The 23,258-nt window shown below is 42.6% G+C and overlaps 2 protein-coding genes across 3 annotated transcripts in view; both read left to right on the top strand.

The window, feature by feature from the left end:
- Nucleotides 1–317: 317 nt before the first annotated feature.
- sac3d1 (SAC3 domain containing 1) lies at nt 318–4,115 on the top strand. 2 transcript variants are annotated; one of them, XM_020081483.2, is made up of 4 exons: nt 318–474; nt 1,617–2,034; nt 2,255–2,537; nt 2,775–4,115. In XM_020081483.2, the coding sequence occupies exons 1-4, from the start codon at nt 446–448 to the stop codon at nt 3,239–3,241; spliced, it is 1,197 nt and encodes a 398-aa protein (XP_019937042.1). In that variant the 5' UTR covers nt 318–445; the 3' UTR covers nt 3,242–4,115. The 2 variants fall into 2 exon arrangements, with proteins under 2 accessions (XP_019937042.1, XP_069378245.1); XM_069522144.1 differs by having other exon boundaries at nt 459–1,509.
- Nucleotides 4,116–4,258: 143 nt separating this feature from the next.
- Nucleotides 4,259–23,258, top strand: part of cpamd8 (C3 and PZP like alpha-2-macroglobulin domain containing 8) — a 43,024-nt gene continuing 24,024 nt past the window's right edge. Inside the window, exons 1-24 of the mRNA XM_020081377.2 lie at nt 4,259–5,180; nt 8,088–8,239; nt 8,743–8,765; nt 9,442–9,607; nt 10,564–10,616; nt 11,149–11,166; nt 11,638–11,692; nt 11,909–12,022; nt 12,314–12,398; nt 12,613–12,721; nt 12,857–13,084; nt 13,184–13,354; nt 13,460–13,588; nt 13,688–13,886; nt 13,998–14,173; nt 15,545–15,694; nt 15,920–16,081; nt 16,196–16,338; nt 17,279–17,341; nt 18,290–18,521; nt 20,144–20,297; nt 21,588–21,718; nt 21,896–21,947; nt 22,747–23,045. Coding sequence (XP_019936936.2) covers nt 5,095–5,180; nt 8,088–8,239; nt 8,743–8,765; nt 9,442–9,607; nt 10,564–10,616; nt 11,149–11,166; nt 11,638–11,692; nt 11,909–12,022; nt 12,314–12,398; nt 12,613–12,721; nt 12,857–13,084; nt 13,184–13,354; nt 13,460–13,588; nt 13,688–13,886; nt 13,998–14,173; nt 15,545–15,694; nt 15,920–16,081; nt 16,196–16,338; nt 17,279–17,341; nt 18,290–18,521; nt 20,144–20,297; nt 21,588–21,718; nt 21,896–21,947; nt 22,747–23,045 — 3,150 coding nt within the window. The 5' untranslated portion in view covers nt 4,259–5,094. The remainder of the gene's footprint in view (nt 5,181–8,087; nt 8,240–8,742; nt 8,766–9,441; nt 9,608–10,563; nt 10,617–11,148; nt 11,167–11,637; nt 11,693–11,908; nt 12,023–12,313; nt 12,399–12,612; nt 12,722–12,856; nt 13,085–13,183; nt 13,355–13,459; nt 13,589–13,687; nt 13,887–13,997; nt 14,174–15,544; nt 15,695–15,919; nt 16,082–16,195; nt 16,339–17,278; nt 17,342–18,289; nt 18,522–20,143; nt 20,298–21,587; nt 21,719–21,895; nt 21,948–22,746; nt 23,046–23,258) is intronic.

The following is a 23,258-nucleotide window of genomic DNA, read 5'->3' as shown; positions in this document are numbered from 1 at the left end:
ATCATGGTTTAAATGCCACTGCCTCTCCTAACATGTTGCTGATCATGTACGTCCCTTTGTGGCCACAGTTGACCATCTTCCATCACAATAAAAAGATGTCTCAAACTGGTTTCACAAAGGCGCCAGTAGGCCCAGTGAACGTCAATGTGAATCCACCTGAAGGCACATGGGATCTGGTGGAACAGGAGATCAGCATCATGAATATGTGCATGTGATGCAGACATGGAGCAGAATGAAAGAAGAATATCTTCACCATCTTCTGAGAGCAGAGAGAAGAACAGCCCAGCATTAGTTAGGTGTTCCTCATGAAGTGCTCTGAGTGGCAGCCAGCTCATGAGAGGGACAAACAGCTAGCCCACAGTTCCGGATATGACGTCACATCAAAACAACACAGACTCGCTCTTATTGGACGACGCTGGAAAGTGACGCACTGCCTGAAGGTCCAATGAGTCGCAGGAGGGCTCCTCGTCGCATGTGAGTAGAAACAGGAGTTTTACTTCGCGTTAACTGGACTTTTCGTAGAAACACTTTACCGTGTCAGTAGTTGTGTCGTATGTTGGCAGTTTGTGTAATGAGCTGTCTGAGTGCGATTTGGAGGAAGCGGCATTCACGAGCTCTCTGTCTTTGTTAGCTAACTAGCTAACTGTCGGCTCTAGCTAGTGGCTAGACATGAACGCTAGCTAGCATTGCTATACCCAAAACATCCACATGCTATACACCTCCACAAACGTTACTGTACAATACATTTAATGCTAACTGCTGCTTATGAGGGAGCTGGTAACCAAGCAATTGTTTTTTTATGATAGCTTAGCATGACACAGTTGACAACAGCGATTTCGTTAACTTAGTGTCTCATGGTTTTCACAGTAATAAAAAATGACTATTAAAAGAATGTTAATCTTGAAAGTTTATTGTTTTTTTACATTTCAATAATGCAGTTTAAATGTTTCAGAGTTATAAAGTGCCCTAAGACGAAGAGTATATTTAACATTATAGGAGAAGCTGAACAGACCCATCACTGTTGAGCTTAAAATGTTTGAGTGTCACACTATCCTGGGAACAAAGGAGTGCATTGGTTGTTTTCACGTGTAGATAGTACACTGGTCCCCATCTGTTGTTCAGCAGAACTGGTGATGAGTAAGGAAATCTCAGGAGCAACTCAAAAACCAAAGATCTTGATGACACTAAAAGCTAACTTTGGATATTTTACCAATTATTTGGCACCTAATTCAACATTCTGTTATAATCACTCATAATGCTGTTATTTTTTCATTCAGGATAACATACTATTAAGATAAATGTGCAGCTCGAATAAAGCTTTAAATGCTATGAGAACCATTTCTCTGTGTTACAGAGTCCCCTCCAAAAATGCAATCTTTGATAGCACATCTCCCTTAAATATGATCAGAGGCACATGAAATCGATTGTGACCGAATCAGCATGACAAATTTCATTGTTCTGTGATGGTGCAGCCCAAAAGTGGGATGATTTGACATGGAAAGACCAAAGGTTTGTTGAGGAACATCATAAAATAAGCTGGTGGTCTTGACTTTCATAGTATAGACCTGTGTGTCGTTTAATCACATGTTCATCTAAACCTGAACCTCCTCAAACAGCTCTCACTCACAGAGGAGGGATGCACCAACAGGGGGAGAGTGGAGGCAGAGGAACCAGGAGCAATGGCGAGGCACGGACAAAGCCTGGGTGAGACGGGAGGTGGTGTGTGAGAGACATGAGCAACAGGGGAAAGAGACAGTGCCCAGGGGGACCTGCCAGACCATGTGCCCTGCTCATGAGCTGCGGGTTCGTGAGACGCAGAACTGCCTGCACCGTTTCGAGATGTTAGCAGGTACAGAAACAGATCGACGGCCCAGTGGAGACTCCTTACGCGCTGTCAAGGAGTATTCCAGACCAGCAGCTGGGAAAGACGCAACAAACCCCACTGACCTCCGTCCACCTGCTGTGTTGCTGAAAACTGTTTGTTACCTTATTGATGACATTGCTGCTTCCACCAATCTGCATCCATGGACTGAGGCTAGTAGTATTTACACATCTATTTTGCAGTCTTTTCAAACTCTGAATGTGTTGTTGCCATAAAACGTCCTGAAATTTAAAATCTGATCTAAATTTGATTTTACAATTGATTTTACTGTTGTTCATTTTTATTGCAATATTGGAATAACAATCATAGATGCATACAAAATAAAGTCTTAAATGCATATCTTCTTATCTTTAAATAATTTTCATCTTTTAGGTGTACGGCTTTGTTTTTGATCGGCTGCGTGGTGTGAGGCAGGACATGATTATCCAGCGGGTGTCTGGTTCGGACTGTGTGTTAATATTAGAGCGAACAGTGCGTTTCCTCATCTATGCTTCTTATCGTCTTTGTGGTGAGCCCCTGCGTCTCTATGACCCACGTATCAACGACACACACCTACAGGAGAATCTAAGCTGGCTGCTGGATTGCTACACAGCAGGAACAGAACAGCATCCCAACCAGGAGGAGTTTGAAGCTCTTGGACTTCTTTACAACTTGGGTAAATTCTTAAATGCTTAACAGGGTTTTTTTTCATTTGTATATATGGGTATATATTGGTTAATGTTTGTTGAGGCATTGTACAAAAATGCAAGTTCAAATTCATTATCAATTGCCCCTCTTGTGCACAGCAGATTCATTAATTATTTTTCCTTTTCGGATGTTACCTAAATGGTGTGTTTAGAAACCATGTTTGCCAAATTTGCTGATAATTTTGTCTTTTCCTCATCTCTGCCAGGTTCCTCTCGTGCCGTGCGTCACATTATGGAGCTCCCTGAACAGCTCCGCAGCACTCCCTCAATCAGCCTTGCTCTGTCTATCAACCGGGCTTTTCTGGAGCGAAACCCTGTGCGTCTACTCCGATTTGCTCAGAGGTTGAACTTCCTGCAGAGCTGTGCGCTCCACCGGCACCTGGTGACAAGTCGTAGAGATCTGCTGCACATATTCAGCCACGGATACAGCAGCCGCAATTGTCGCTTTCCTCTCGACAGACTAGCTCAGCTCTTGTTCTTAGACAAGTCGCTCACTGTCCAACTATGCATGTCTTACGGAGTGGCGGTTACCCAGGATGACCAAGTGGTTTTCTCCAAGACTGCTTTCACTGAGCCGGAACAAGGGAAACTGCACTGTAAACTGTATCACAACATAGTGGCTGAGAAACAGAGAGACCTCACTGTCAGGAGTATCATTGATGGTTGTTCTTGAGACAAAAGGGAGGTCAACTAGAATGGCAATCAGAGCGCATACCTCCGCAAAGGCACAACAGTCCCCTCAAGTTCAATCAAGCTGCACCAAATATCACACACTTAAAGATTACATTTTCATCCAGATCCATGTGTTATAGTGAAATTGGTGAAAATATCAAAAAACACAAGTCTAAAGAAACTTTAAAAACTTCTGTATCAGCCCATGTTCAATCCTACCGCCAACTTTCGTGGAAATGTGTTTGCTGAGCTAGTAATACAAGCAATGGTTTTTTGAGATGGGGATTTACCAATTTATTGGAGGACACTACCACCTTGCAGCTCTTTTTTTAATTTAATGGTTTCATCACTTTACTATGGATCCCCTAAAGTCCTGATTGGTGATATTTTTTATCGTGTGCACAGAAGATAATATCTTCTAAAAATTTATTTGAAAAAGATGACTTTAAGTTAGGTTAGTATCTGCAGAGTGAACTCATAAACTGAAATTTTAGTCAATTGCATGCAACAGATAAAAAAAATCACAATTTGGTAATTAGGAGGCTCCATATTTTACCCTTTTCCTTTTGTTGAATTTCTGTCTTGGTGCTTCCTTCCAGATTATATGTGGACAGGATTATTATCGAGTGATGGGTTTGTTGTATACTAACTGAGAGAGGCTTAAATCAGAAAAATAAGTTCTCTCTTGGTTCAAAATCTTGTTTTTTTAATGTCATCATGTACTTGGGGCCCTGAAAGATGTGAATTGTTTTTATGATGTTACTGTGTTTATTCAGTATTTCACAAAACCTGCTGCAAACTCTACTGTGCATTAGCGGTGGTTTAATGCTGTACCTCAGAATGTCAATAAATTTTGCTATGAAAAAGAAAAAAAACACTTTTTCCCCTCTGTAATTTGAACTCGTTTCCCTGCAACACATGTTATTCACCACTTGAGGGTAGCAGATGTCTGTGCGCGTCACGGGCGCAATGCAACTAGTAGAAGAATAAGAGGCTAAATCAGACGTAATCCTGCTCCAAAACAGCGTTGTGTGTTGTGTTGCACGTATCGCTGCGGACTCGAGGGTTGTTTTCCAGTGCAGGAGGAACCGGCTGCAGCTGGTGGCTCATTGTTTCAGAGATGGCAGCAGAAAACCAGAGAGTATGTGACATGTGCAGGTAAACTTGTGCGGAGCTGCAGGGTCCTGTGCCTCCTACACTGGGGTTAGTCATGCTCCCTGTGCTGAGAGAGGAGGCATTGAAGAGAATGAATCGCAGCCTGCAGCTGATCGTCTGCTGACTCGCTGCTGCAGGAAGCAGAGGATCGAGAGAGATCAGCAGGAAGGATCGGACATGTCCAACTTTTCTTTACTGTGATACAGTCTTTTCTTTGGCGCGCTGCAGTGGGAGGACGCTTTTACTCTATTTGTAATGCTGAAATATGAGAGAACGGAACCGGGGCGGGTGAAGAAGGCACATGGGAGAGGACTGTCTGTGTACTCCGGGTTCTAGAAGAAGAAAAAAAAAACCACTCACACACTCAGGGGTTTTTACTTGGAAGTTGGATTTTGTTTTTTTGGCGATGATTGCAAAAAGCTGATCTCTGGTTCCGGGACTCTGAAGCTCTCTCTCTCTCTCTCTCTCTCTCTCTTTCCCTCTCGCTCTCTCTCTCCCTCTCTCTCTCTCTCTCTCTCTGCACACCTACAACCAAAACCTCAATGGATACGTAGACGTGAGAGAGCTACGGACACACACGGTGCCGTTGAAACTTTCATTTAACTTCTCACTCGAGCTCACAGATCCAGCCTCCTCCAGGAGAGCAGAGGACAGGCAGACCTCATACCCGCAGGATCTCGGTCACACTGAGGCCACGACATGTTGCGCTTGTCTCTGACAGCTTTGAGTCTTTGCTGGACATTGTTCCTGTGCAACGTGAGCACCAGTTGTGCACAAGAAAGACAGTAAGTAAGCCAGTGTGTTGCATGTGCTGCAGTTGCTTTGCTTCAATACTGTAAATACTACAAGCCTCTCCTGTTCACTTCAGCTGTTCTCATCCAAACCTGCAGGAAAATACTGTTCGATTTGTCATTATCTCACCTGTAGCCATAGCAACCTTATTGTCTCAGTAAGATACGCGCAGGATGCTTCTTTGTGATATTTACTGCATAAAATCACATGTCCCCGTCTGTCACTTTGTCATGTGAGGACTTTAATGACATTGTGCTATCACACCACATCGTCAAGCATGCTTTTTCACACCTCTCATTCCAGTAACATGTTATTGGACTGGTGGTAAGTCATACATGTTATTGGATTAGTGAGCATTCAGTCATACATGTTATTGGACTAGTGAGCATTCATACATGTTATTGGACCGAGGAGCAGACTAGTGAACAGTCATACATGTTATTGGACTAGTGAGCCGCCTAGTGAACAGTCATACATGTTATTGGACTAGTGAGCAGACTAGTGAGCAGTCATACATATTATTGGAATGGTGAGCAGACTAGTGAGCAGTCATACATGTTATTGAAGTAGTCACACAGTTATTGGACAACTGAGCAGTCATACATGTTATTGGACTAGTGAGCAGACTAGTGATCTGTCATACATGTAAGACTGCTCAGTCTTCCAATAACTCAACATGTTAACAAGTGGATTCTGACCCTTCGTAGATGTTAGATGTTTCAATCTGGCTTATTTAACAGATGTGCTATTGAACCCTACATACATTTTTTAATTAATTTTAAATAAATGAAAAATGATTAGTCCAATCAACTTCAAATATATGTACATTAAACTTAATATATATCTTAATTTAGATATATTTGTTTTGTGCAACCATTTTCAACAGAAATTTTCTTTCAGTGCGGTAAGTATTACTGACTGATATCTAAATGATGATAACTGTTGATAATAATTGCACCCCCAACTTGATTATGTGCACTTAAAAAGACAAATATTATCTCAAAATGAATGGGTTGTGTCAGTGGCCTATTATATTAGGATTCTTCCTATAAACCAGATTTAAAACAGATTTAGTTTTGTTTCCTCTGGCTGTTGTTTTAATTCTGACCTTGAGAGTTGTGTTGCTAATAGTGAAGTGTTGTAAAGAATTCTTCCAGGTTGCCCAAGGGGGTGAAGGAGGTAAAGAATGCAGCTCAATGTAGGAAATAAACCAAAAAAAAAAACCCATTTGCTTACAAATGCTTGATCTACAAAAGAGAGCTCACATTGTTGTCATGTATTAACCAACTCTCAGCTTAAGGGTGAATTTTGGGCAAAAGGGCTAAGAACATAAATCCATGTGACCGAACTAAAAAAGAATAGAGCTGACTGTTAAGGACTTCACCTACAAAGGAGAACATAAATCCTTCTCAGGCAGTGAGCAGCGGCTCTCAGCTGAGGACAAAAGTTGGGCAAAAACAATGAGAAGTTGAGCACATCAGGGCCATGTGACTGAGTAAGCATGGTCTCCACCACCTGATCCGGACTCATCCGAGAGCTGGTTAAACTCACTGTAGATCAAACGCACAGAGTCAATTTCCTCGTATTATCTTCCTTTTTTTTCCCGAAGCCTTATTTTCCAGGGGGATTTTCTCCTCACTCTTTTTCTCTCTCTCTCAGGAACTGCAGTTGCCTCTGGCTGTAATGCAGCAGTGCTGTAATGCCAACCACCTGATCTTTCAGGCATGCAATTGGGTTTGTGCTCGAGGCTTTTGCTCACTCCTAATTTGTGTGATCTTCGGTTAAGTTTTTCAGCGGGTGAGCGGGCCTGTTTGCCTTTAAGAAGTGGAGTCGGTGTGACTGGGACAGAAGTGGTTTGATCAAACACAAAGGTACTTAGACTTAGATTGGTTGAGGTACGCCAGCAACATGTGGGTGGCATAACAGATCTGGTTTTAAAACAAATCAACACATGCTCACAAATAATAGAAGTAAGTGAATGATGATCACTTTTACCATCTACTCCATCAAGCTGGTTGTGCAGCACCATCCCTAACAAGAGCTCTTATTTTTCTACCTCTGTTACCTGAGCTCCATGCCGCTCTGTGCCAGATGGCATATTCTTCTTTCCCCCAAATAAAACTTAAACCAGGCCTTTTTTCCCAGACTTTTTTTTATAATCATCAAAGAATGACCTTTGCTCCGTGACCTCAGTGACAGGCTCCTTCCCTCAATTAAATGTCAGAGTGACTGTGTGGAATCTCAGTCGTTACTTTTCAAAAACAGACACCGAGGGTTCTGTCAGAGGTGCCAGACCACCCAAAGAAAGCACTTGGGGCAGAAAGCTCATTGGCCGACAGGTACCGTGTCCCTGGTAACCCTTGCAATTAAACCTGATCTCGCCACACAGATCCATGTGGTATGTCCCATGTGGTATGTGCTGTTTGTTGTGCGCGCGCATCCTGTTTGCCAGATCTTAGCCACAAGTGAGCAATACTGACCAACCAAAAGACCTGAAGGTGGCCCGAATTTGTTTTGTGCTATTTGGGCCATATTCAGCATTTACCACATGAGCCAATTTAGGTTGACATCCAGATTACACCTCACCTGGAGAACCACGTTTCCAAAAAAGCCCACTTTGTTTTGGGATATTTGGGCCACGTTTTCTATTTTACAGTAATTGCTATTTTTTCATTTTGTGCTGCATCATAGCCTGAAGTGGCCCACATCTGTATGCTATCTGAGAAAAGAATAATATCCACATGCATCATAAGTTTACCCTCTTCCTGTCACATGTCCGTCTCTGACCACTGACCTCTCCTTTTGTTTCTCCTCCTCTGTGCACCCTCATATCCTCTTCTCTCCTTCCTTCTTTTTTGCTTTCTCCATCCTTCTCTCTCCACCTTGCCTTCTTGTTTCAGGGGTTATTTGGTTGCTGCGCCCTCTGTGTTTCGAGCAGGTGTGGAGGAGAGCGTGAGTGTAACCATCTTCAATGCAAAAGCAGAAACCCGCGTCCAGGTGCAGCTGTCGGTGAAAGGGCAGACGGTGGCCCACGGCCATGGATCAGTGCTCGGTGAGAACAAATTCTGAAGCTACACTGCATTATTCTTTTGAAAGAGAAAACTTGCACTAACAGGTCAAGCTGTGAGATACATGCTTTGTGTGATTTATTCAGAGGGATGTTGAGATCACACAGGCAAGTACACAGGCACAAACATATGAGGAACACACATTGTGGTCCTGATTGACTTCTTCCCCTGCTGTGTGCTCCTGACCAGCCTGACTTCTCATACACATTATCTATGATTGGAGGCATCAGTTGTAGCTCGTCCCACCAACTGCTCAGTGTATACAGAGTGTGATTTGTTTGACAGCACCATTAATACATGGTGCTAGCTCTGCCTTAGAGTGGCATGGAGATGGGCTGCAGCTGGACGTCATGCTCACCCAGGATGAGAACCTCCAGGCAAATATTAATAGCATCATACTGGTGATTACACTGATTTGGGAGGATAGAGGTGTTTATACATATGACAAAATAGCCTTCCTTAAATGATCTCATTGTTTCTGTTTTAGACAAAGGCACCGTCAAACTAAAGGTGAGTCAGCTCTTGCTACTTAGTTTACATTTGCTTGCTGAGCCGTGTCCTACATTACGTGCATGTTGCTGCTCTCTCAGAGATGTTTAAAATGCAAGGCGCTGTTTAGCGGTGACAGCTGCACAGTAGTGAGAACCTCTCGAACGCTGTGTGCACATTGCTCAGGCAACATGCAAATCAACACTAACATTATTTGTAATGCAACATCTGTCTCAGCTCATTCATTGGGAGTAAGGTAACAGCCTCAATATAATATGCAACAGCTGTTGACGTGCATGTATGGTCCGCCGCTCCCGAAGGCTGGAATAGATAATCTAGTATGCACGACTCGATTCTTCCCCTCTGTCTTCCTCCTTCTCTCCCCCTCGCTCTCTCCCCCCTGCCTGTTCTCCCCTCCCTGTAACCTCCACCCTCATTCTCGTGAAATAAAGTCATGTGTAGTGAGCAGTGTTATAGCTTGGCATCTTCCTCTGGTGTTTAAATGTAGTTCTCTTGTTGTTCTGTAGCTTGTGTTTCCTAGAAAAAATCTTAAACCTTAAGTCAGGTCGAATAATTCCTGATAGAATGCAACCATCTAGAGTAAACAATCCTTTCCCCCACTGACCTAATTAGGTTCTGGTAAATCCAGTCTCGATCCTTCCTCTGTTTGCACTCATGTCTGTGAATGTGCCACCAGGTTCCCTATGGGCTCAGAGGCCAGGCCCACCTGAAGGTGTGGGGAAACCGTCACCTCACCGAAGGCGGCTACATCTTCCACAACTACACCACAGTCACCGTGGAGAGCAAGGGCACGACTGTCTTCATCCAGACCGACAAGCCTGTCTACAAACCCAAACATAAAGGTTCCCACATAGAGCATCTGGTAGATAGTCAGTGGAAATGCAGAGAATTGAGGATCAGTTAGTGGAAGTCAATGAAAAAAAGCAGCTGTAACTACACAGCTCATATGAAATAGTGGCCACACCTGATAAAGATTTCTTTGAAAATGTCTTATGTCTTTCTGTCTTTCCTCCGGCTGACACTGTGGAAACAACAAGAAAAAAGACATTTTAAGAGGAACATAAATCTTTAAAGTCAAACGCTAACTTTAAGAATGCACATCCATTCTCCACTTCCATGGCAATTCCTACCCACAATGCCTCAGTTCGTCAGTCCTTTTTTTCAAAGCCGGTCATGTAGCCCAGTTACATTTGTGTCAAAATAAAATCCTACAGAAAGCGCACAGTAAATAAAACCAAACACCAGTTTAAAGCCATACATTTTACAACATTTACATCCAACTTACCTTGTTTTAACAAAGCTGTTTGAACTCAAAAAACAATGAATTCACAACTTAATATAATACAATAAAATTGTTACCGAGACAGTCATAGCAGCCTTGTAACTGTGATATGGGAAATAGAATGGCATATCACAGCTAAGGCTCACACGTCCCCTTAATTCAAACAATCTGCACCAAATTGTACAAACTGATGAATATTTACTGGATTTAACAGAATATTTTAAAGAAAATCCTGGGTCCGCCCCCTGATTTTCCTCCCTCACCCATATCGCTTACGACCAACAAGTTTTGTGGAAATCTATTTAATAGTTTTTGCATAATCTGTTTTACAAACAAACAGACAGGGGTGAAAACATAACCCCCCCTTGTCGGATATAATAAGCACTGTGATTACTGTAGATATTATGCAGTGTCTTGATTGGGACATAACTTTGCATTCATTTTGTTGATCTGCTTCAAATGCATCAAGGTCTTCGTGTTGACCGGATATAAACAATGTGTTCTTTTTCTCTCTAGTCCTGATCAACGTCTACACAGTCACCCCCGACCTGAGGCCAGTAAATGACAAGGTAAATGGAAGATTATGCTGTGCAAATAAAAGTAGAGCATGCCTCAAAAACCACTGCAAACATTACAATCTGGATGAATGTGTGAAGAATTTGATAACATTTTACCAAAAATGATTTATTTTTAACGCTTTGGTGCAAAAACTACAAATTCAAAATCTGTGAAAATTTAACAACACAGACAAACTTCTCTGTCTCTAATCGGTGAAATTATGAGGAAACTTTGGCCTCCCTGAGCACGAGCGAGAAATGTACAGTCACCTATTTACAGAAGCTCAGCGAGAGTCATTTCTCCTGGAATGTTAGCAATGGCTCCAAATATACTGTGCAACTGTGCGGACAGATGGTTTATTGATGTTTGCAGCTATAAAGGTCTGCTGCTGGTAAAGGGCAGCGCTCACTTTCACAGATGGATGATTGTTGGATAAGGAATGAGTGGGGAGGTGAAGCAGAGGATCCTCTCTGGACTTTAAAGATTTAAAAAAAAAAATCTAATTCATAACATCTTGTGCTTGTCTCTCTCCTGTTTTTGCAGATTGAAGCGTATGTTTTGGTGAGTGGAGGCTGGCAGGACCACCCAGGGTTGGCTGAGCTGTGTCCGGGAGGGGACAGTGGCAATTTGAGTTCCCAGACTAGTTGGAGATTACAGAGCATAAGTCAAGACAGCTCACCTAGATAACAGGGTGCTCTATGGAACAGTGAAGGATAAACAACACCAACAGATACTCCTCTTCTCTCTCTCCCTCTTGTGTACTTGCTGACCTTGCTAATTTATCGTCTCACTTCTCACATTCTGAGACGTTTGTAGGATAGAATAACAGGTTGTTGTTAGCATAGATGTTTTTATTTACTCCCTTCTTACCTGCGTATCTCTCACCCGAGGAAAAGCTCCGTTAGTATTTTATTTTTATGATGCTGCCATTGTGTAATTACAGTATTCAAACATGTAACTGCCATAGTTCAGCACCTTAATGCAAAATTTCAAATCTGAACTCAGTTTTTGTCTCCCGATGTGATTGTTCAGGATCCAAGAGGATCCAGGATGGTTCAGTGGAAGAGTCTGAATTCTGTTTGTTGTGGTAAGACACATCTTCTGAAGTATGTTTACACCATCGTAGTGTAGCTCATATGTACATATTTCATTGTAGAATTTTCATTGTGATATATTTACTTGAATACTTTTTGCATTTTGGACTGTAACCATAAAGTAACAAGTGCATCTTGCATAATTTAACAGCACTTTAATTGTCATATCAGGAGTGTATATGTTGACACCATGTGTCTCTCTCATACAGGGGTCGTGAACACCAGTTTCCCTCTGTCTGACCAGCCTGTGTTTGGAGAGTGGTTTATCTTTGTCGAGGTGCAGGGCCATACCTATAACAAGTCATTTGAAGTGCAGAAATATGGTGAGAGCCAGCTCATGTAAGACAGTTTTTACACTGCGGGTGTTTTCAGTCCTTATTTGTGTGTTGAATACCTATAAGTGATATGCTAATGAGCTATGTTTAGAGAATGTTTTGAATTTATTTCCTTGGTGCAGGGAACTGAAATTTAAACTTGGATATTGGAGGGCATTCAGTTACAATGAGTACTATTTTGTATATAAAGGTTGGATTTTACACAATTTTATACATTTAAAAATGCAGGTAGCATGCAAGTAGGTAATGGAAAGTAATCTTCTGTTGCCTTGTTCACAGTGATGCCGAAGTTTGAGTTGGTGATAGATCCGCCTCGCTACATCCGTGACTTGAACTCATGTGAGCAGGCGACTGTCAGGGCCAGGTAAGTCACTTAGCATTCATCAGAGAACATTTCGCACAGATGTTCTATAACAGCATTTCACAAGGGGGACTTTTGCTTTGCTGACCAACCCTAAAATGATGTTACCTGCAGCTCTGTTTTTTATATTCATCGTGTTTTTTTTTTACACGCTTCTTGGTTCACTGACCTTGGCTGTCCTGTAGATGTAGCAGTCTGACATGTCCACGTTGTACAGGTACACCTTTGGGAAGCCAGTGTTGGGGAAGTTGACGGTGAATATGACGGTGAATGGGGTGGGCTACTACCGTCATGAGATGGGCCATCCTGTGATTAAAAATATGGAGGTCTGTTCATTTATTTATTCCCTGATATCTTAAAGCACCTATTTATTTGAGATCTGGTATAGAAACATGTGACTATAGTTATTTATCAGTGATCCATACTATCATAATATGAGATCCCTCCTGTGCTTTTCTCAGATAAATGGCTCTGCAAACTTCAGCCTGTGTGTTAAGGACATGATGCCCCTGGATGTAGCAGATCACTTCAGGGGCACGGTCAGCATCTGGGCGTCAGTGACCAGCGTAGACGGCAGCAGGCAAACCACATTCGACGATTCAACACCCGTCCACAAACAACTCATCGACATCAAGTATTCTAAGGACACACGTAAACAGTTTAAGCCCGGTCTGCCTTACAAAGGGAAGGTGAGACAGTGAAAACCGCTTTAACTCTCTTATTTATCACCTGAAAGATAACAATCAGGTCATTGTTGATTGTCTGTTTGTCTTGTCCGCTCCTTATAGATCGAGGTTACCTACCCTGATGGAAGCCCAGCTGATGGGGTGAGGGTGCGTGTTAAGGCAGAGCTGACCCCCAAGGACAACATCTACACCAGTGAACTGATCTCCAAGGATGGCCAGGCCACTTTTGAGATCCCGTCCATCCCGACTGCCGCCCAGTATGTCTGGCTAGAGGTCAGTGGTTTTTAGATTTGTGTAATTGAGACAGGGTGAAGTGAGAAGGTCATTTTTAAGTAAATATAATGAAGAGTTACAATTTTTTTTCTTTTCTTGCCGTAGACCAAGGTAACATCTATTGATGGAAAGACAGTAGGAGACCAGTACCTGCCCAGCTACCTGTCCATCAGCAGCTGGTACTCTCCCAGCAGGTGTCACATCCAGATCCAGAGCCCCAGCGCCTCCCTCGAGGTAAGTGTTGTCCTCCGAGTGTAGTGTGTATTGCATCATTGTTACATCACAGTGCTATCAGTATCATTACAGCACAGTGGAATATTTCTGTGTATGTAGATCGGCCAAGTGGCAGAAGTGGCTCTCAAATCCACCTGTCCCTGTAACTTCACCCTGCACTATGAAGTAGCGTCCAGGGGGAACATCATCCTGTCGGGCCAACAGCCCGCCAACCTGACTGCCTCACACAGAGGGAAAAGGGCCACTGTCACCTTTGATAAAAACATTCACACCACTGACCTTCCCCCTTCTGCCTCCAGTAAGCACATGGATCATATCCCGTTATGACAAATTTAATGGTATTTTTATCTGCAGGATTTTATTCTCTGGATTATGGTCACCTTCCTTTACCCTTGCATCTTTCTGCCAGGTGTCGTGGACTCCTCCTCCCAGGCCGAGGTAGACAGCTGTGTGACTTACCTACGTTTCCCCGTCAGTCACAGCATGGCGCCCCTCAGCCGTCTGCTGGTCTACTATGTCAGGGAAAACGGCGAGGGGGTCACAGACAGCCTGCAGATCCCTATCCAGCCCGAGTTTGAGAACAAGGTTTGGAAGCGTGTTGGAGTGAAACATATACTGTTTTTATTTATCCAGAAAGTATTAAATCTGTATATTTATTGGTATTTTAGCACACGCTGAGATGTTAAACTTCTCAAACATTGATGTTAATTAAGGCCTTTTTTGTTATTTTAAGAATAACTGCCTCATATATCATTTATTAAAACCTGGGGAAATTGGTGCGCACTCTGTATACATTGTGGAGCTGAGCCCAAGTATCCGTGCACCAGCTCTGTGCACAGTGTAATGCCTGTAAACAAACAGCTGTGTCGGCCTGGGAGAGATCCCCCAGTTCCTGCTTGCATTTGGTGGAGTTAACTCCCTGAAGTATTTACAGCTCCCTGGTATGCCATTACAACACTCTGCGTGTGTGTGTGTGTGTGTGTCGGGGGGAGGAGGGGAGGGTGGGGTTGCGAGGGCATGATGAGACAGAGGCCATGCGGGCCGCAGCCAGATGAGTGGGGTCATGACAGCAGAGGATGACAGGTTACTGAGTGGTGAAAGGAGGGCAGTGGAACCGATTAACAGGGCTAATTTGTGGCCACAGGGCTGTTGAAAAAACCTTTGATGGGTGAAAGTTTACGGCCGACTCTCACCATCCCTCCTCTTTCAAAGGCTGTAGTTTTCCACTCTCTCCGTCCTGTTGTTTTTCCAACTATATCTTACTCACCACTCAACACTACTGAACTGATGTTGTTCCCGAATGACACGCAAATTGCCTCTCTGCAAATACAAGTGCTGCCAATAAGTGTTGTTGACGAATTAATTAATTGATCATTTAATTCGCAGAAAAATTAATGACGGCAATTTTACAAATTGATCTGTCAGTTATGTAATTTATCAGGAAAACTGCAGTGGACTGGTTCCAGCTTTTAAAGGTGGGGATCTCTGGACAGTTATTTAGAAAAAACTAACTATGTGAACATGTCAACTTAGGCTCTTGGAATTTTTAACTATTGTCTGACATTTTAGAGCCAATGTAATTTGACTAATAAAAATTAAAAAACAATTTTTTTTAATATTGTATATTTTATTGTTCTGGAATAGAACAGTCCCCTTATTACACCACTTTTAAAATCACTAGATCTAGATTTAATTTGGATCTGCACCAAGTTGCACATCAGTCCTCGATCAAGATCCATGAATTATTCTCTGAGAAATCAAGGAAAATGTCCTATCTTCAAGGAAGTCTATCCAAGGGTTTTTGCATAATCTTTCTTACAAACAAACAAATATGCAATCGTCAAATATCGTTCGTGGTAATTGTTCATAGCGACCCTAATCATTGGATTGGTTGAATCTGTTTTTTAAATGAAGGCTTTTCTTAACATTGTGCATGTTGTGTTGTCTGAATTGCAGGTGTCTGTTTCTCTGTCAACTAATGAGTCCATACCAGGTGACCCAGTGACCCTTAATGTGCGGGGAGAGAGGGGCTCATGCGTTTGTGTGGCCACTGTGGATAAAAGTCTTTACTTGCTGAAGCCCGACTTCCAGCTCAGTCTTGAAAAGGTTGGTCATATAAGAGTTACATTTCAATTAGATGTAATTAAATTCGATTAAGTTATAGTGTAGCTGTAGTTAAATTTGACTATGATAATGCTCATCATGAAAGAATGAATGTATGTTTTGACTTAAGCTAATAAGCCCTTTTGTTTTCTGAGATATTGCATCACTAGGTATACATAACTATGAGCCGTGACTGTGTCTTGACATGAATATGTTTCCTATGTGCAGGTGTTTAAGGAGCTGGCAGATTTTGATGTGTCTGATGCCTTCGGAATTCCTAAAGATGACGGACACTTCTGGTGGCCAGGGCTGTCATCAAAGAGACGCAGACGGTCCTCTGTGTTTCCATGGCACTGGGACATCACCAAAGATGCCCGCTTTGCTTTTACAGTGAGAACAAACACGTGCTTGAAGGACATACAGCGATGATTCACAGATGAAGAAATTATAATCTCGTGTGTGTGTTTGTGTGTGTGTGTGTATTGCTCTGTATGTTTAACGCAGGAATCAGGGCTGGTTGTGATGACAGATATGGTGAGTTTGAACCATCGGCAGAGCGGAGGAATGTACACAGACGAAGCCGTCCCTGCGTTCCAGCCACACACCTCCACCTTAGTGGCTGCCATGCACTCTCACCCTACAACCAGGTAAAGCAGCTTCTCTCTGGGCATCAACTAACCTCACTGAGAAGCCTTAAAATCCTAATGTTGTCCTATTCTGGGCTAAAGACTAAGGAGGACAGAGTGTTTGAACACCCTGCCTGAGGAAGTACAGCAGATTGAGTCAGTAGCTTCCTTTGAATCAAAGCCTAAAACATGTTTATATTTGTACTTTTATGACTGTGTTTTTGTTTATTTAGTAAATCTTTTTCTATGTACTTTTACTTTTTTGTGTAGCACTTTGTAACTTGGTTTTAGGTTTTGGTTTTAGTAATAATTATTATTATTTGAACTGTCTGACTTATAGCTTTTAGAAACGGTAATAATACATATAAATATAATAATAATATAAATATAATAATAAAGTTTATATTAACTTATATAATTTATAGGAAGCAAAAATATTTTTCTTTGAATTCATTCAACAAAGGTAAATGTGTGTGACTGAATCTCAACAAACAGTGAGCTGGGTTGAGGTTCATTCAGTTGTTGATGTTCACATATTTGCTGTTTAGTTGAGTTATTGATGAACATTTGCTGTGATCTCTGACTGGACCACACACAGCTCTATGGGCATGTACTCTTTCTGAAAACACTGAATTTGAAACCAAGCCCAAGACAGAGCAATAATTACTTCATGGTCCTGACAATTATAAACTGGTTTTACACATCTCAGTGCGTGTCATGCTTGGGTTAAATAAGGTCTCAGATTTGAGCAATAATGGGGAAAAAAAGTTGATTTTTGTCCATTTTAAGTCGACTTCCCTCAACTAAAATCCTCCTCACTCGAGTGATGAACGTTAAACACATGACGTGACTCGGAGGATGTCAGCGTGGAATTCAGAATAATACACTGTCCAATTATGGTGTTGTTTTATTGTGAGCAGCTGAAGCCTTTTATTGATGTCAGCTTGTGTTTTGGTTGCAGAGCCGAGAAGCGGAGGCGTACATTTTTCCCAGAGACTTGGGTGTGGCACTGCCTCAACATCAGGTATTTAAATCTCTATATAAACATTTCTCTAGTGTGTGTGTGTGTGTGTGTGTGTGTGTGTGTGTGTGTGTTACATGCCTGTGGCGAGATATATCAGGTGCACGAGAGAAGAGAAGAGGAAACGAGACAAGGGAAAGGAAGAGGAGAGCAGTGGAGGGAAGAGAAACAACTCGAAAAGGCGATATAGATTCTTAGAGGGCAAGAAAAGATGTGAAGTGAGGACAAAAAGAGTGATTAAAAGGACAGAGTGAAGATAAAATAGAAAAAAAAGGAGTGAGGAGAGAAAAGGTGCTAGTAAATGTGTTCCTACTAAGATGGATGTTCCATCGTGTAGCGACTTCCAAGATTTCCCCCCTCTGGGTGTGAATGTGCCTCATTTAAATTGGGCAATCTTGGAACGGCCTGTCACTTTCTCAACAGCTCCCTCCATTCATTTTCAGCCAATATAAATGAGTCGCCCATAGATTTCCATATGCTTGATTCCTTTGGATGGGGCTTTCGGCCCTTCCCTAATTTCCTGTGAAGTCCGAGGCTCGGATTTCCCTTAAAAGTCTATTAAAGTGGATTTTTGGGCAACTTTGATCAAAAGGAAGGGCGTACATGCGGTTTTTCAACTTTATTATGCTCTGTGACCATTTGCCAAGACCAACATTTAATATGTTGCCAATAATGATCTCAGCCCATTCATTCAAAGAAACAAACTGGGTCGGCAGCACCTGACCATCCCTCACACCTACCTATCCATTTTACAGTGTTTGCTGTAGTTACACCGGTGCAGGTGCTGTTTACACAGGTGTTGCTGACATAAAAGTAATCTAGAGTGTTTCATCAAGCCCATCTTTGTAGTCTGCACCTTTTTATTGCTCAAGTCCAACCATGAAAGGATGCTGAGATCATTTTTTTCTTTCCCTGCCTCTCAACTTGAATCTCAACACATGTCACTGAAAGCTCTGAAAGCGGGGAAGCTGAGCTGCGATTGGATGTGCCGGACTCGATCACCACATGGGTGACAGAGGCGATCGGCGTGTCTGAGGACAAGGGGCTGGGCTTGGCGAAGAGCGCTGAGCTACGGACCTTCAAGCGCTTCTTTGTCGACTTCACGTTGCCCTACAGCTTGATCAGAGGGGAGCAGACCAAAGTGCCCCTCACTGTCTACAACTACCTGCCCACGTGTTCTGAGGTAGGTTGATGGATGAGAGGGCAAGTGGACAGGAAAGGACAATATGTAATGACACTTATTTAGCAGTCATCCAATCAACTTCAAACAGGCAGCTGTTTTAATGTGTGTGCATATATATATATAAAATATACCAAAATTACACACTTCTCTCAAAAACATTTTGATAATTTGGTCAAAAGATAAATTAGAATTGCCCTCAGTAGAGCATGCACCACTGCTAATGCCCAATAGTTCCCTTAAATTCAGTCAGGATGCACCAAATTTCAGACATTTATCGATAACAGTCCCCTAAACATGCCTTACTTCTCTTGCAAGCTCCATGAATTAATCCCTGGGAAATCAGTGAAAATGTCAAAAGACTCTCTCACAATTTTATAGTAAGTGATAAAAACAATTCCTGAATCCACCCCTTGGTCCGTATCCGCGCCAAAATTTCTTTGTTTCTTTTATGACCCAAATCCCATTCCTCCAACAAGGGTTGTGGAAATCCGTTCAGTAGTTTTTTCATTATCCTGCTGGCAAACAAACAAATAAACAAACAAACGAACAAGGGGGAAAACATAATCTACTCTGCGGATGTAAAAAAGGGAAAATCTTCAGTAGAAGAAAAACAAGGGAGCTCTCTTCCAGGATGGATCAATGAGCTGCATTTACAGAGCAGACAAAAGGATCAGTTTTAGAATTACATGCGGAAAGAAAGAAGTATTATATTAGGTAAATAAAACCCATAATCATAAAATGAGCATGATGAGTTTAAGAGTTTTTGGCATAAAAGTATAAAAGTGTTTAAAATGAATGAATGACTGCAGATCACAGAGAAGATCCAGAGCATCTTCCAGGTGCTGAAAACCAAAACACAAGCTAAAAGTTAAAAACATGATGTGCTCTATCAGCGATGGTCCTTTAAGTTTGTTTTATTCTGCATAAAGTAGAAATGGTGTGATCACAAACTGTGTGATCAACATGAAAAGGTTGTAGTTTAGGCTCAGGTGTTCACAGAGTATGGTTCTTGTGTCCAAAGGAAGCAAAGGTTTGTAATGGGAACATATGATATTAGCACATACAGTAAGTATGCCTCAACACTCACTTTGACTTCTCAGCTCCATCTTGGCCTCAAATGGGTCCATCATGCGCTCCTCATAGATGACATCATGATGTTTGCAGATGAGCCTGTTAAATGGCCTGTGCGCGTGCTCCCCTCATGTCATGTTAGGTGAATAGGCAATCCAGAAAAGCCCATCGTTTGATTTCCACCCCGGCAACATGTGATTCCTATATTTTTCTGCTCTGTTATTTACGACTCGTGGCGTGTGGATGAAGAGCAGTTAAAAGCTCCCTGTGCGTTACCGAGCCCCTCTGTGAAAATTGGGCTATGAGTGGAACTAAATCCTTCAGGGAGCTGGAGAGGCATGAGTCAGTCAGCATGGAAAATTCACAATGTGATTTTACAAATTCTCCCTCGCTTTCCGAGCTTTAAGGGTAACACGCTAAATGAGGGAGGGGCATGTCTGGCAGAAATTATGTCACTGGCCTGTCAGAGGAGATCGATTGCCTCTGACTCCTTGTCCTCTCGTCTCGTCTCCTCTTCTCGTCCTCTCCTATCCTCTCCTCTCCTCTCTCAGGTTCATGTTAAAGTATCAGTTCCAAAAGGCATCAAGTTTGTTGGCCATCCTGGACGCCACCACCTTACCAGGAAGAAGTGTGTCGTGCCCGGAGAGGCTACACCCACATCCATCGTGTTGTCTTTCACTGAACTGGGATCTGCTAACATCACAGGTACAGGCACATGACTCAGGTCATCATGAATTTTCGGACTTGTGCATGTCTGAAAGCAACAATGTAAAGACAGAAGGACGTGGATCTGGGCTTGTTGTGAAAGAATGGGTTTTGATGCTCATATAAACAAAGCAGACGAGGACATTCTGCATAATGAAATTGACATCATTTGAATTCTTAAGTGGTCTGTCACTTTAACCAGGCCGTGGCTCCCCTCAGTGTGGTGCCTCACAAAAGGCTGTGCCTTAGGAGAACTCTGCCGGCCAAGGAGCGGAGCTGTGTGTGATCTGGTCACCCACCCAGAGTTACAAACAGTCCCCTCCAGAGCGCATGTGAGAACAAAGCAGGCCGGCAGTGGGGGAGCTGTGCTGTGACACTCAGTGGCATGTTGATGAGTTTGCAGGTCACTGGCGGTCAATGGGCCCCCCATGGCCCCACTCTTAGTCCCTTGGCCCCTTGTGTTTCCCTCTCAGTACACACACACAAAGAGACGCTGTTGGCACAGGGCCACATTTCCAATGTGCTCCTCAGAAAGAGAACTGGGAGTCCTCTTACAGACATGTTTGTCCTGTGTAATGTATGTTATGAGTGATGACCACAAATGCGTGAAAGACAGAGGGGACAAGGCCTCACTGAGCTAATCGTGATTAGTGACTCACAAACACGTGATCGTGCTTTCCTCGAAAACTTGAATAGTTTGTCGTCATTGTTATGATATTTTTTCATGAAAAACACCCATAAAGTAGAGACCGACTGATATGGATTTTTGAGGGCAGCTTCAGGTATTAGGGAGTATAAAATATCCAATATGATATAAGCTGATATATATATTTAAAAATATTAGAATTCCTAACATGTGTCTGTGAAAGTCTCATAACGGCCAATATCATCAGTCAACAGATACATTGGTCAGGCTCTACCATGAATAGTGATTTATACTACTACACACTATAGAATACTACTAGAACTATGACTCGAACTACACATTGATGTGCCACAGGATTAAAATTGGTGCACATTGAAACAATTGTGCCCAGTATTCTCTAACTGCAATGTACATGTCTGATTGCTTTATTAGCAGTTTTTAGCTTTCAGTAACGTTAATGCAGTTTAAAGTGTCAGGACAGCCAAGCTGGTTCTGACTCACTGTTGTGCTGCTTTATTTGTCAACCATGATTCTTCAGTGAGACAGCAACAGGGACAGAAAATGGAGACAACTGAAATTGGTGATATTGCACTGTGACAGAATTGAAAGTCCAAAAGCTGATTCTGTTTTTTACTGTCCGATAGCTCGTGCCATTGCCTACAGTGAATCAAGCTGCTGTTCCGATGGACTACAGGCAGGCAAAACAGGCAACGAAGTGGACGAAAGAAGGACCCCAACTGGCCTGGACTATGTTCGCAGGACTGTCCTGGTGGAGGTATGAGAGATGATATTGATAAGTGTCACTTTGTAAGAGAAGACTTGCTTAATATTTAGTGAGACTTTTATTGATATAATGTGTCACATTTTTTTCTATTTTCTTAATGTATCCAACTTTTCTTTATTCTTTCCCTCTCCTGTGACCTTTTTCTTCTTCCCCTCATCATTCCTGCAGCCAGAAGGCCTGCCCAGAGAATACACCTACAGTGTCTTCTTCTGCCCCAATGGTCAGTGCACACACATTTCCCTCTCTACCATATCAAGATATTATTATAATAAAATATATCATTATATTCAGGAGGTGATTTGTTAACTTTTATCTGCTGGATGGTCTACACCAAGTTGTATGTAGTCTATTGAGTTATAGGGATAGTTCACCAAAAAATGACTATGCCAGTGGAGGGGTGGGGGAAGTGTTTGAGTGAACAGCGTTGCAGCCAAATCCAATACAATTGAAGTAAAAGGTGATCCAAGTGTCTGGAAGGCCTGGCATTCAAATTAGACCCGAAACAAGGTCATTTACACCATGTTTTTAGCCTACAAGTTGTGTAAAGTAAATGACACTGCTTTGAGTCGAATTTGAATTTCTGGGCTTACAAACACTTGGATGACACACAAGAGCAGTATAGAGGAGAAGTGGTTGAAGAAGTGGTCACCAGTTAATTCAAATGTATTGGATTGGCTGCAATGCTGTTTACACCTGAAACTCCAACAGTGTTTTGTGGACTCAAACGCTTTACCCACCCCTCCATCAGCATAGTGGTGAGTAGATAATGAGTGAATTTTCTGTGAAATGCGCCTTTAATGCTGAATCCTGCCTGCCGGCCCAACATGGTAAAATCTTTATAGATGTTTTAATCAACATGGGTAGGACTTCTCCTGGTGATGCTGATGGTCAATCTGATGGTCAGTGTGTTTTCTAGCTGTATACATTATATGTGTAATATCTATGCTAGTAAACTGTTGCCATTGTATATTTTTGATTGACCTTATGTGCCTGAGAATATTTTGTACTTCCATTGTCAGAGAGAATCCACATCTCCACCCCCAACAAGTATGAGTATCAGTACGTGAAAAAGCCGTCCAGGATGAACCAGTTCCAGGTCGCTGTGAAGACCCACAACGATGCCCACTTTGCTCTCTCTGCCAGTCCCCACGACAGCGCAGAGATGTTGGAGATCGTGCTTGGGGGAAGGCAAAACACTCGCTCATGGATCTCTCTGGGTAAGATGGGCGAGCCCCTGGTCAGTGCCTCCACACCTGGCATCCTCTCCTGGGACGAGTTCCGCAGCTTCTGGATCAGCTGGAAGGGAGGCGTGGTACAGGTGAGATAGAGAAGATAAAGAGATTGAAAATCAAGTGCAACAGATTTGTGTTCAGATTATGAGTGGACACTCTGACTCTAAAAGAGGAGGGGGGAAGACTCGACAGGCCATGGGGTCTGTGTGTTATGAGAACTGGCGCCACTTTTACTGGCATGCCTTCAGTAAGGTCAGACTTAACGGGCTGATGTCACAGAGGACACCCTGTGATCCGTG

The sequence above is a fragment of the Paralichthys olivaceus genome, chromosome 3, assembly GCF_024713975.1.
Source record: "Paralichthys olivaceus isolate ysfri-2021 chromosome 3, ASM2471397v2, whole genome shotgun sequence".
In the NCBI taxonomy this organism is placed as follows: Eukaryota; Metazoa; Chordata; class Actinopteri; order Pleuronectiformes; family Paralichthyidae; genus Paralichthys; species Paralichthys olivaceus.
The sequence above is the reverse complement of the archived record's forward strand: the minus strand, read 5'-3'. Positions and strand labels throughout refer to the sequence as shown.